Raw genomic sequence first — 14,584 nt, 5'->3', positions numbered from 1 at the left:
CACAAGAAAGCCTGCAAACAGTTTGCTCAAGACAAGCAGACTAAGGACAAGGATTACTGGAACCATGTCCTGTGGTCCGATGAGACCAAGATAAACGTATTTGGTTCAGATGGTGTCAAGTGTGTGTGGTGGCAACCAGGTGGGGAGTACAAAGACAAGTGTGTCTTGCCTGCAGTCAAGCATGGTGGTGGGAGTGTCATGGTCTGGGGCTGCATGAGTGCTGCCGGCACTGGGGAGCTACAGTTCATTGAGGGAATCATAAATGCAAACATGTACTGTGACATACTGAAGCAGAGCATGATCCTCTACCTTCGGAGACTGGACCACAGGTCAGTATTCCAACATAACGACCCCAAACACACCTCCAAGATGACCACTGTCTTGCTAAAGAAGCTGAGGGTAAAGGTAATGGACTGGCTAAGCATGTCTCCAGACCTAAACCCTATTGAACATCTGTAGGGCATCCTCAAATGGAAGGTGGAGGAAAGCAAGGTCTCTAACATCCACCAGCTCTGTGATGTCATCATGGAGGAGTGGAAGAGGACTCCAGCGGCAACCTGTGAAGCTCTGGTGAACTCCATGCCCAGGAGGGTTAAGGCAGTGCTGGAAAATAATGGTGGCCGCACAAAAATATTGACACTTTAGGCCCAATTTGTACATATTCACTTAGGGGTGTACTCACTTTTGTTGCCAGAGGTTTAGACATTAATGGCTGTGTGTTGAGTTATTTTGAGGGGACAGCAAATTTACACTGTTATACAAGCTGTACACTCACTACTTTACATTGTAGCAAAGTGTCACTTCTTCAGTGTTGTCACATGAAAAGATAGAATAAAACATTTACAAAAAAGTGGATGGGTGTACTCACTTTTGTGAGATACTGTACATCACACCATCCAATGGACTATATAGCTGGTATTTTGTAAGAGAATTTTCCATCTTAGCTACAGACCACAAACTAGATGGGGCTAGCTTGTAAAGAGGATACAGATGTGCTTTAGTTGCCGTCTCACCTTCCTGAGAATCGGAGTGATTTGTGGATACTGCGGCATGCTCCGAGGATGACTTTTCTTCTTTCTGCTTTTTGCTGACTTTAATCTTCTTTTGTTTGAACTCTTGGACATCCCATTCTAAATCCCAAAGCCAAGGGTCGGTTTTGTACCTGAAAACAAATGTACATATCAAGTACATACATGGCATTGACAACACAGAAGGTAAGACAGGTTTGTTTTAGTTCAACATCAGGAGCCAGAGAAAATACTCTGGGGGGGGGGGGGGATTTATCAGACCTGGAGCAGCCAGAGTCTTGAGCAGTTGTGTTTGGAAATCAATCAGCTTTTATCTTCAGTTTGCTCAGTTAAAGTACAACTATAGGCAGAAATTTTTCATTTTGGATAGCGTAAGGGAGGGTTAAAACCCCAATCATTTTTTTTTTTTTGCCAACTGTGTCCCAACGGGGGGAGATATACCTTCACTTCCTGTCCCATAACCAAAAACAGGACATGAGAGGAAATCATTGCAAATTAAGGTAATTCATTAGGGCCCCCATGGTCACCACAATTAGTGTCCTCCTTGGAAGATTTCCCCTCTATAACTGTTCTGGGGACAACCCAAAATTTGGGATTTTATTATTCCTTTCACATTTGGTGATAACGGCAAATGGGACAAACAGAGAGGTAGAATCTTCCTAACAGGGGCAGAGGTAACAATAAAAACGGGACAGGTGTTCCAATCCATTTCCACTATGTCCAAAATGAAAAAAAAACCTTTAATTATACTTTAAGTTTTAATCGGATTAGCTGACATGCTCGATATTCTGGCTGCTCCAGTTTTATATAAATTCCCCTTCCTTTATACAAATTCCCCTCTCTGTAGTTTGGGACATGTAGAAGTATGCGAGTCGTTCCATGTGACAGCACTGGGCCAACCTGGGTCATGAGCAATAGCATGCAATGCCAAGCTGCAGCTAGCAAAGCTGGCAGAATTGTAGCATACATAAAAAAGGGGATATACTCCAGTGATAAAACTATAATCCTGCCACTTTATAAAACTCTGGTTAGACCTCATCTGGAGTACTCCGTCCAGTTCTACTTACCAGTCTTCAGGAAGGATGTGCTGGGGCTGGAGAGAGTCCAAAGAAGGGCAACACAATTAACTGGACTGGAGGACATCAATTGAACGACTACAAGCACTAAATGTATTCTCTCTGAACAGATGCTTAAGAGGGATATGATAGCGATATACAAATACCTCAAAATCTCAATGGCGATCCCAGGGTAGGAAAAAAACAATTCAGTCTCAGGGAGTATAAGAAGACATGGGGCCACACAATGAGATTGGAGGAGAAGCGGTTCAACCTTAAACTGCGTAGGAGGTTTTTCACTGTCAAGGCAATAAAGATGTGGAACGCTCTTCCACAATCGGTGGTGTCAGCGGGGAGTATTGTTTTTTTTTTTAAAAGACTCTTGGATGTGCATCTTAGTGAACACAACATACAGGGATATGGGAAATCATTAATGACACTGACACACATACACCAACACAGGTTGAACTGGATGGACGATCGTCTTTATTTAACCTTACCTACTATGTAACTATGTCACAGGGGAGTCCAAATCTACAGACTCTTAGCTTGGATAACCTTGCTTTGTTCTTGGTGGCTGAAAGGAGCAGTGGGGGAGCAAATAAAGGCAAGTATGCACTGCTGGGGAGGCTAACCAAAAGCAAACCTATTGTTGTGCCCTGTCCTGGCAGAGCATCAGTTCAGTTCAACAGAAAAAGTGTAGTGCATTTCATTGAGTACCTACGTTATTATTGCATGATTATCGCAAAACAGGAAAATTATCCTTTATACTGTAATGAGCATCAAATTAAGGTTTTAAAATACCACTACAAATTAATATATATACATACAGTAAAATCTTGAATTTCGAGCATAAAGTGTTCCGGAAACATGCTTGTAATCCAAAGCACTTGTATATCGAATTTTCCCATAAGAAATAAAGGAAACTCAGATGATTAGTTTCACAATCATTTATTCATAAGTCTTTTGCCACGTACACACGACCGGATTTCTCTTTGGAGAAAGATATGACGGCTTTTGCGACGGGATTGCTCTCAAGTTTGCCTTGCATAAGCACGGTCACGCAAAAGTTCGCTGAAATTATGACCATCAAGAACGTGGTGACGTACAACACTACGACGAGCCGAGAAAACGAAATTCAATTCTGAGCATGCGTCAAATTGTTTCCGAGCATGCGTAGGAATTTTGCACGTCAGAATTGCCACAGACGATCGCATTTTCGATAGGAACTTTTCCCGACTGAAAAATTTAGAGCGAAAGACCGATGGAGCATACACACTGTCAAATTTTCCGACTAAAAACACTCATCTGTCTTTTGCGGGCTGAAATTCCGATTGTGTGTATATTCCATATATTCGAGTTTATAGTCCATTTAAAAAGGATCATAGCAACGCGACCAGGTTGTGTAGCCATAAAATGTCCATCCACACATGGCAGTCTACACAAGGGGATTAGAAAGCAAAATCCTGCAGGAGCTCCAGAGTATAAAAGAGAAGAGAGGCGCCTCTAAGTGTAGCAATATGGTTACACTTAATGAAGGTACAACATTTAGCAACTCACATGGTTGATGATTAAAAGAGGCACATCAGTGAATATGCAGGCATCCGGAGTAAAGCTTTCCACATAGACCATCCCCCGCACCGCCGGCTCTCACCGTTGTCAGTCTGTAATTATGACTGGGAAGACTACCCTGCAGTAGAGCATTTTGAAAGCGAGGCCTGAAGCGCAGCGTGGAAGGGATGACGTCGATGGCGGTGCGAAGGATGGTCTATATGGACAGATTTATGCTGCATACTTAGATGTGCCTGTTTTAATCATCAACCATGTGAGTTGCTAAATGTTGTACCTTCATTAAATGTAACCATATTGCTACACTTAGAGGCGCCACTGTTCTCATTTATACTCAGTTGTGACATGACACTACTTGTATATGAAGACATCGCTTGTATATCAAGTCAAAATTTAGTAAAAAATAAATAAATAAATGTTGCTTGTCTAGCAAAACGCTCTCAAACCAAGTTACTCTCAAACCAGGGATTTATTGTATGTATGCATGTCAGATTATATATATATATATATATATATATATATATATATATATATGAACTTTTCTAACATTTTTATATGCAAAACAATGAAAACACTATTTCCTTTAATTAGCCTCACACTACAGTTCTGCTTTGCAGCATCACCTACACGCCGCGATTAACACTAACAATCCTTGAATTAGCTGCAGTGCTAATGAAAACATTGTCAAACCAATAAATTAGAAAGTAAAAATACACCAACTGTTGTCATTTGCAGAACACTGATATCATTTGCAAAAAAACACCAATAAAAGCTCCTCTAGTAATGACACCAAAATCCTTGTTTGAATTCCAGCAAGTGTCAATGGAAGGTCATTTGGAGAAGAGAATTACTCCAGGAATTAAGTCACTATTTAAAATATGCTGGCTTACCAACACTGGGCAGGTAAAAAGTTATCCCTTGCAGTGAGGCACCGTTTTTGTCCAGAGGAACAAAAAAAAAAAAAAAAAGATTTACTTACACCGAACCTCCACTCCTCCTGGCAGCTAGACCGGTCCCTACAGCTTCTTCTCCCCCACGCTCCAGTGGTCTAGAATCCTAACATCATCAAGACAGAACATAGGACAGCTCCATAGCCCTGCATTGGAAGTCATGATGTGGAGAAGTAGTCCACTGGTTGAGCATGGAGTGCCAGCTCCTGGGATAGTGGAGGTAAGTAAAATAGTTTCTCTTTTCCCGTAGGCAAAACAAGTCATTAACCCATGCAACTTGTGGGCACAGCCCCACTGCAAGGGATCATTTTACATTTTCCTGGAGTTGAGCTTTAAAGCGGTAGTAAAGGCCGCTAGGTGATTTTTACCTACAGGTAAGCCTATAATAAAAGTTACCTGTAGGTAAAATTAATATCTCCTAAAGGTGCACCGTTTAGGAGATATTTACCCAGGATGCAGACAGTTACATCACCGGCGCATGCGCGCTGAAGGTCCGGCATACCTTGCTGAATCTTCAGAGCTTCACGCCGGAAACTGAGGGTTCCCGCATGCATTTGCAAGAGTGACGTCATCGTGGCTCCAACCAATCATTCCAAGGTAAGCATTTCATAATGTGCCAGTATACGATGCATACAAGCACAAATTTGCATTTGCCTTACAGGTGTTTTTTTTTTTTTAAAACCACTGCGGTTTACTTCTGCTTTAAGTCCAACAAGGTGTATGCCACCTCATGCATATCTCTTTTATTTAAAATTTACACTTTTACTGAGTTTACTCAGTGCTCTAACACTGGACCTTTAGGTACTGCAAGTGAAAAATCATTGGCACCCACTCTGCCAATCCCTTCTCTTCTCCTGTCGGATCACGATAGAGTTTTGAATTATGTGAAACCATTCTCAAAACACAAAGCCCTCTGTGAATGGTCAGTAGAAGCAATTGAGTCGGACAGTCAGACAGTAGCTGCATCTATTCTGTCAAAGTGGGGCGTATAGCGATAGCACTAGCCAAGTAAAAATGTAAATGTAAATAAATGAGACAAGTCATATAGCTTTGTCTGGTATGAAGGAGAAGGTTGCTCCTGGTTTAGGAATCCCGTTCATGGGGAAGATCTTGAGTTTCCATCATTTGGAAGATCCTCATTGTGAATTCCAGCCCATTAGTCTGGGGTGGGGTTCTAGGTATGCGGTCAGTACAGGAGACTTGAATGTTGAAAGAATCTGATCTTCTAATGAACATACTGGAGCTTCGGGTGATTTGTCTGTCTGGATTCCTACAAAAGTTCAATTTCTGAAGCAGCCACTAAATATTTTACAGAATCTCGGCATGAGAATAAACTGTAAAAGGACAATCTTAATTGTAGAAGGTTTTTACTGCAACTTACTTTCCTCGAACCCTTAGAAGTTCTCAGGATTTACACAAAACCAAACTTTAGTCCCTTTTAAACTTAAATGTGCTGTAAGCACTCTTGCAAAGATAACTGGTCAGAGCCAAATCGCCTTGCCCTAGCATGATCACATGTTAAAAGGTATGGCCATACTGAGGAGAAAATGTGGATTTTGGAACTGGAAAAGACGGCAGAGAAATCAATAATGGTCTAGACCAGCGGTCCCCAAATTGTGGCCCTTTGCTTGCCTTTATCTGACCCTGGGGTACTTCTACATCCACTGACACCAACAATAGGCCATCACTCATGTTGCCGACACCAACAATAGGGCTATTCTTCGAACTGACATCATCAAAAGGGCACAATTCCCTCCATTGACAGTAAAGATGGGGCACAGTTCCTTCCACTGACACCAATGATGGGCACAATTCCTTCCACTGGTCCCAACGATGGGGCACAATTGCCAGTGATATTTGCACAGTAATCGGTGTATTTTTATAGCACCGATCACTGTATAATTGTCAATGGTCCCAAAAAAAGTGTCCGATCTGTCCGTTGCAAAAATAAATAAATCGCAGATCGCCACCATTACTAGTAATAAATAAATAAATAAAAATGCCATAAAACTATCCTCTATTTTGTAGATGCTATAACTTTTGCGCAAACCAATCAATATACTGTATTTATCGGGGTATAACACGCACTTTTTTCCCCTTAAAATCAGGGGAAAATCACGGGTGCGTGTTATACGCCGATCCTCCGCGATTTCTGAGCGATTTTTGAGCCTCTGGGCGGCTTTCAGCCACCTTCGGCCCTTCTCGGCAATCTGCAATTAACACTGACAAGGGGACAACGATGCACAAGGCTGCAATGATGGACAGGCTGCAGGACAAGGCTGCAATGATGGACAGGCTGCAGGACAAGGCTGCAATGATGGACAGGCTGCAGGACAAGGCTGCAATGATGGACAGGCTGAAGGACAAGGCTGCAATGATGGACAGGCTGCAGGACAAGGCTGCAATGATGGACAGGCTGCAGGACAAGGCTGCAATGATGGACAGGCTGCAGGACAAGGCTGCAATGATGGACAGGCTGCAGGACAAGGCCGCAAATGACACTGACAAGGCTTCAGATGGACACTGATAAGGCTGCATTGATGGGCATTTAAAATGTAAGTTTTTTTTTCCTTAAAATTCCCTCCTAAACTTGGGGTGCGAGTTATACGCCGATAAATACGGTATGCTTATTACGTTTTTTTTTTCACCAAAAATATGTAGAAGAATACATATTGGCCTAAACTGATGAAAAAAAATGTTTTTTTTTTCTAATTTGGGGATATTTATTATAGCAAAAAGTAAAAAATATTGTTGTTTTTTTTTTCAAAATTCTCGCTTTTTTTGTTTATATCGCAAAAAATTAAAAACTGCAGGAGGTGATCAAATACCACCAAAAGAAAGCTCTATTTGTGGCAAAAAAAAGGACACAAATTGTGTTTGGGTACAGCGTCGAAGGACCACGCAATTGTCAGTTAAAGCAACACAGTGCCAAAGTTGTAAAAAAGTGCTCTGGTTGGGAAGGGCGTAAAATCTTCCGGGGCTGAAGTGGTTAATAACAGGCCACATAATACCAAAGTTTTTCTTGTCACCTACGCATTATCTGATAGAAGCTGACAGGCATCGTTAGCCAAGTTCATCAGAGATTTCTTCATCTCCTTCTGCAGTTCCTCATATGTGATCTGAGCCTCGTCTATATATCTCTCCCAGTTCTGATTCACCGGCAGGTAGGACACCCCCATCTCTAACATGCCAGCCAAAGTCACCGGGTGAGGACATCTGAAAAAAAAAAAAAAAAAAAAAAAAAAAACAGGAAATGTTTTAGAACATTGTCATCAAAAGCTGAAAAATACATTTCAACTTCAGGACTAAGATTACATCTACTGTAAATTAAGACAAAATTTCAATTAAAAAAATTGAAAAAACTGGTAGAGGGCAAGTCAGCATAATTATGAGTTTCCCCCCATAACAGGTTTTATTGTCATTCTTACCAGCCAGCTTATAACATCGGGGTTATTAGCTGGCCGCTCTACTGTAAGTAGGTTAGGGGGTGCAAATTACTTGCCTTGGCTGGGCACTAGCAACCCACGTTACGCAAAAAAAAAAAAAAAAAAAATAAATAAAAAAACTGGCTCCTACAGTGAGGGAAAAAAGTATTTGATCCCCCTGCTGATTTTGTACGTTTGCGCACTGAAAAAAAAATTGATCGGTCTAGAATTTTAATGATAGGTTTATTTTAACAGTGAGAGACAGAATAACAACAAAAATATCCAGAATTGATTTGCATTTTAATGAGTGAAATAAGTATTTGATCCCATATCAGCAAGATTTCTGGCTCCCAGGTGTCTTCTGTACAGGTAACAAGCTGAGATTAGGAGCACTCTCTAAAAGGGAGTGCTCTTAAAGTGGTTGTATAGTCATTTTTCTATAACATTTACCTACAGGAAAGCCTATAATAAGGCTTACCTGTAGGTAAAAAATAAATATCTCCTAAACATTCCCCTCGCAATGCGCCGCTGAGTGCAGCGGCGCATGTGCACAGAGGATTTTCGGCTGAAAGTCTGGCAGACGCCGAACCCTGCCGGAAAGAAATCTCCCACGTGCATGCGTGGGAGTGACGATATCGCGGCTCCGGCCACTCACAGCGTCGAAGCCGCAATACCCGGAAGACACGCAGAGGGAACATGTCAGCTCCCTCAGTGTAGATCGGGCCAGATGTTGGGGCCTCGTTCGAAGGTAAGTATTTTATAATGAGCTAGTATGCGGTGCATACTAGCTCATTATGCCTTTTCCTTTGCAGGTCAAAAAAAAAAAAAAACTTCAGCGGGTTTACTACCGCTTTAACATCAGCTTGTTACCTGTATAAAAGACACCTGTCCACAGAAGCAATCAATCATTTAGATCCCAATCTCTCCACCATGGCCAAGACCAAAGAGCTGTCCAAGGATGTCGGGGACAAGATTGTAGATCTACACAAGACCATTGTCATGCAGCTTGGTGAGAGGGAGACAACAGTTGGTGCGATTATTTGCAAATGGAAGAAACACATAATAACGGTCAATATCACTTGGTCTGGGGGCTCCAAGCAAGATCTCACCTCACAGAGTTTCAATGATCATGAGAACAGCCCAGAACTACGGGAGAATTTTGTCAATGATCTCAAGGCAGCTGGGACCATAGTCACCAAGAAAACAATTGGTAACACACTAGGTCAGGAAGGACTGAAATCCTGCAGCATCTGGAAGGTCCCCCTGCTCAAGATAGCACAAGCACAGGCCCAGCTGAAGTTTGCTACTGAACATGTGAATGATTCAGAGTAGAACTGGGTGAAAGTGTTATGTGTCTCTGTGTTTGGAGGAAGAGGAAAGCTGCCTATGACCCCAAGAACACCATCCTCAAGGACAAAAATGGGAGGTGGAAACATTAAGCTTTGGGGTGTTTTTCTGCTAAAAAAGGGAAAAGAGAGAAAAAAAAAACATGGCCAAGGCAACAAAGGAGTGGCTGAAGAAGCACATTAAAGGTCCTGGAATGGCCTAGGCAATCTCCAGACCTTAATCCCATAGAAAATATGTGGAGGGAGCTGGAGGTTCGAGTTACCAAACATAGGCCTCAAAACCTTAAAGACTTGGAGAGGCTCTGCAAAGAGCAGTAGGACAAAATCCCTCCTGAGATGTGTGCAAACCTGGTGGCCAACTACAAGAAACATCTGACCTCTGTGACTGCCAACAAGGGTTTTGCCACCAAGTACTAAGTCATGTTTTGCGAAGTGGTCAAATACTTATTTCGCTCATTAAAATTCAAATCAAATAATAACTTTAAATTATATGCTGATCATTTCTTTGTCACTGGGCAAATGTACAAAATCAGCAGGGGATCAAATACGTTTTCCCCTCACTGTGACTAACTTTCTTAGCTTGCTCCTAGATTCAAATCAAATTTGTCAACTCCTGGATTATGCACCATGGGTGGAAGGAAAGAAAATTGCTCGATCCCCACTCATCAACACAGTCAGTGTTGATGGGGGAATCCCTCCTGCAGTGCCAATGGAGTTCTGTCAGCAGGGAACATTCCCTGCTGGCAGAACACAATGATAAGGGTTGCTGGCTATAGCCAGTGGCACTAATGGTTTGGGAAAAACCCAACCAGCTGGTTGTACAACCAGAGTGTCTATACATGGATCAAAAAAACTGGCTGGTCCCTGCTGAACTGGCCAAATTTAAATTCATGTTATGGCCGGCTTAAGACTATCGCGGACAGCATGACCATGCCAGCGGGTCACGTGGACTATGTCCGCCAGTCTCTCAGCAATCGAGTCACGGAGCCACAGAGCGTGGAAACAAGGCATTTCCCCATTCTGCCTTGTGACATGACAGAGATCACTGCTCCCTGTCATAGGGAGCATTGATCACTGTCATGTGATCTCTGTCATGTGAGTGGAAGCCCATCCCACCCCCCCCAGTTAGAATCACTCCTTAGGACACACTTAACCCCTTGATCACCCCCTAGTGTTTAACCCCTTCCCTGCCAGTGTCATTTAGACCCCTTTCACATTGGGGCGTTTTTCAGGCGCTTTAGCGTTAAAAAAAGCGACTATAAAGCGCTTGAAAGAAGCCTCATCTGCAGTCCCAATGTGAAAGCCCAAGTGCTTTAGGAACCCTTTCACAATGTCAGCACCCGAAAAACGCTCGTAAAGCGCCGCTTAAACTAGCAGCGCTTTACCAGCGTTTTTCGAGCGTTATTGGGGCGCTTTTAACCCCTGCTAGTGGCCAAATAAAGGGTTAAAAGCGCCCACAAAACGCTGCTGCCAATAGCGTTTTTCAGGCGTTTTTCTGGCGTTTTACAGGCGCTTCCCATTGATTTCAATGGGAAGGGGCGCTTTATTCACCGCTCCAAAAGCGCTGCAAAGAAGCTGCTTACAGGACTTTTTTTTGACGCCCTTCCAGCGCAGCGCCTTGGTGTGAAAGCACTCGGGCGTTTACATTGGGATTGCAGTTGCAGCTTCTTTCAGGCGTGTTTTTTAACGCTGAAGCGCCTGAAAAACACCCCAGTATGAAAGGGATCTCGGTGTGAAAGCACTCGGGCTTTTACATTGGGATTGCAGTTGCGGCTTCTTTCAGGCGTATTTTTTAACGCTAAAGCGCATGAAAAACGCCTGAAAAACGCCCCAGTGTGAAAGGGGTCTTATACAGTAATCAATGCATTTTTATAGCACTGATCGCTGTATAAATGACAATGGTCCCAAAATAGTGTCAAAAGTGTCCGATGTGTCTGCCATAATGTCGCAGTCACAATAAAAATAAAAATTGCAGATCGCCGACATTACTAATAAAAAAAATTAAAAAAATAATAAAAATGCCATAACACTATCCCCTATTTTATAGACGCTATAACTTTTGCGCAAACAAATCAATAAACGCTTATTGCGATTTTTTTTTTCCAAAAAATATGTAGAAGAATACATAATCGGCCTAAACTGAGGAAAACAAAATAGGTTTTTTTTATATATTTTTGGGGGATATTCTAGCAAAAAGTAAAAAATATTGTTTTTTTTTTTTTCAAAATTGGCACTCTTTTTTATTATAGCGCTAAAAATAAAAATGGCAGGAGGTAATCAAATACCACCAAAAGAAAGCTCTTTCTGAATATTCCGAGACACCTGATGGAGGGGGGGTGGAGCTGCTGATTAGGTGTGCTCCGTGAGGTCGGCAAGCAAGCATGCTGATACACACCTGAGAAGTGCTGAGATATGCTGGGATATGCTTTATCACCGCTTTGCTATTGATGAGCAGGCTTACTATGCTGAACAGGAGCGTGTTTAATGCTTAATGCTTTACTTTCATCTACATACCGTGGAAGAGTTGAAGGAGGTGGCTGACCGTGCTGTATCTCGCTGTGGAGTATGGTGACTACGCTGAAGTAATGGAGAGATAGCTGGAGGAGGAAGCGTGGAGTGAGTCCAAGCATCGGCCCGTCTCTGTCTAAGGAGACCGACTCGATAGGGGGAAACTCACTACCTTACTACGTTAACTCTGGCAGCTCCTGACAGCGGCGGTGAGTGGAGAGAAGACAGGCGGTCTTGCGACTGAAGGTGAGGAGCATTGGGGCCATTCGGATCCCTTCGTTTTACTCCGAGAACGCTCGAGAGGGTTAGTTAACCCCCGGGAGGCTCCGGAAAGCGTTCGGAAGATAACGAGAGACGAGGGGGGAAGAACGCATCAGGATCCCATCAGGACCCCTCGGGACACTTCGGGACACTTCGGATTTCTCTGAGATACGCTCGGAAGGCTCCGGAAATCTCCGGAAAGGGACGAGAACGAATGATAAGGCATGGAATAGAGAACAGGCTCACTGTGGCAAAGGACTGAAAGGATTGAAAGGAATTCCAGTGAAGACGCATATAATCTACAATTCACAATTAAACTATAAAGCGCATTGGAGTAATAGAGAAAGAAGATTCGTGAGTACAATTAAAACTAAAAACTGTTTATATCTGTACCTATGCCCAGATGCCCAGCATAAGAAAAATTCCTGCAATAGTAAAGGTGAAGAAGTGACTTGTCTTTTTTTTTTTTTTTCTCCTTCCCCTTTTTTTTTCCACTGACTCATGGAATTTATGTACATGCTAAAAAAGTGATCAGTGAATGATCAGTGAATGGAAGGAAAGGAGAGAGAGGGGCATTAAAAAGTACTGAAAAGACTGTTATATATTACATCTCTCTTAAAGTGACTATAGTGTAATAAAAAATGGTTGTGCTCAATCTTATATATTTACGAGAGGATCTGAAAAGCTAAGAAATATTGCATAGGATTACGATTAAAGAATAAATAAAGGAAAGGGGAAAGAAAATAATTAAATAAACAAACAAAATAAAAATAAAAATATATATACATAATAAAAGAAAAAAGAAAAATTATAAATATGGCGCCTAAAAAGGGAAATAAATTAGTTGGATCTGGTGGGAATAAAAAGGAGAAAAAGGACAGTAAAAGCAAAACAAATTCTAACTCTGAGGCCCAAGTTCAAACTACTGATATTAAAGAATTTTTCCAGCAATTGCAACCTCAAACATCGCAGATTATACATACAACACAGTCATCCCAGGAGGTAATGAACTCTGTAGAATCATCTTTGGTCTCAGGGGTTTCAGGAATGTCAGGAGAAGAAATGATAACACAGCCAAGAAATAGCTCCCCAATAGATATTTTGGATATAGAAGTGGAAGAAAAAAAGGAGATGGAGAAGGAACGGTGGGATATTAAATCATATATAACCTCTTTACCCACAAGGACAGATATGGATCACTATATCCAAAGATTGGAGAATGTGTACAAAACAGAGATTCAAGAGATAAAGGCAATTACTCTAGAGACAAAAGAAAAATTAGAAAATGTGAATATAAAGACGGAAAGTCTGGAAAAGGATCTGGTTCAAGTAAAGAAAAAAATGCAAGAACAGGAAACAGATTTAAAACATCTGGTTAACATTATGGACGAGCAAGAAAATAGGAGTAGAAGATGTAACATAAGAATAAGAGGGCTAAAGGAAAGTGTGCCCTCAGAAAAACTCTTGGAAGTAGTTCAAAAAATTTTTATGGATATAATACAAGATCTATCAAAAACTGATATGATAATTGATAGGGTACACAGAATTATGGGTCCAAGAGGATCAGATGAAAATAAACCCAGGGATGTAATATGCAAACTCCATTATGTTCAAACGAAGGAGAGAATTATGGCGGCATTGCGGAAAAATAGTCATATAACATATGAAGGAACAAATCTGCTCTTCTTTCAGGATTTGTCTAAACTAACGCTAGATAAAAGAAGAGCTTTAAAGCCCCTCCTGGAACAATTAAGAAAAAAGAATATGCAATATAGATGGAGGTTTCCTTTTCAATTACAGGTTCAGCATGGAGGTCAGACTGTCATTTTTAGGGACCTGAGTGATTTGAATGACTTTCAGAAGACCCTGCACCTCTCGGAAATAGAGATACCGGACTGGCCCAGGGATCTGGGGAGGAGGAGATAAGGGGAGGCTGAGATGGAGGGCGAAGGGGAATGAGAGGGGGAGGGGGAGTGGTGGGAGGGGGAGGTAAGGTGGATGGTAATGGTTATGATATTAAAAGAAACACAGGATGAATAATATCTTAAAATAGAATTGATGGTAACTTATAGTAGCTTAACAATATAACTGGAACAATAGGATGTGTTGTATGATGCATGTATAAGTAATAATAGCACTATGTGCACTTTAAACATATACACAATGGGGATGATTTTGAGATAAGGGGGGGAAAAAAAAAAAAAAAAAAATGGATGATAATGGGTATGGCACTAAAAGAAGCACAGGAGGAATAATATCACAAAATAGAAATGATGGTAATTTATAGTAATTTAATAATATAAATAGAATAATAGGATGTGAAGTATGACGTATTTATAAATAATAACAGTATTTTGTGCACTTTCAATATATACACAATGGGGATGATTTTGAGATGAGGGGAAGGGAAAGAAAAGAAAAAGAAATGGAAAGAAATAGATG

The 14,584-nt window shown here is 41.5% G+C and overlaps 1 protein-coding gene across 2 annotated transcripts in view; it reads right to left on the bottom strand.

Moving 5' to 3' along the window:
- Window positions 1–14,584, bottom strand: part of POLG (DNA polymerase gamma, catalytic subunit) — a 103,403-nt gene that overhangs the window by 68,225 nt on the left and 20,594 nt on the right. For both annotated transcript variants that reach the window (XM_077471246.1, XM_077471247.1), the window contains exons 7-8: window positions 7,636–7,818; window positions 1,014–1,162 (exon numbers count right to left, since the gene is read on the bottom strand). In XM_077471246.1, the coding sequence (XP_077327372.1) occupies window positions 1,014–1,162; window positions 7,636–7,818 (332 nt within the window). The remainder of the gene's footprint in view (window positions 1–1,013; window positions 1,163–7,635; window positions 7,819–14,584) is intronic.

The sequence above is a fragment of the Lithobates pipiens genome, unplaced genomic scaffold (genome assembly GCF_037356315.1).
Source record: "Lithobates pipiens isolate NorthernLeopardFrog02 unplaced genomic scaffold, aLitPip1_a1.2 Scaffold_8, whole genome shotgun sequence".
Classification (NCBI taxonomy): Eukaryota; Metazoa; Chordata; class Amphibia; order Anura; family Ranidae; genus Lithobates; species Lithobates pipiens.
Note: the sequence above shows the minus strand (reverse complement) of the source record. Positions and strands in the feature narration are given on the sequence as shown.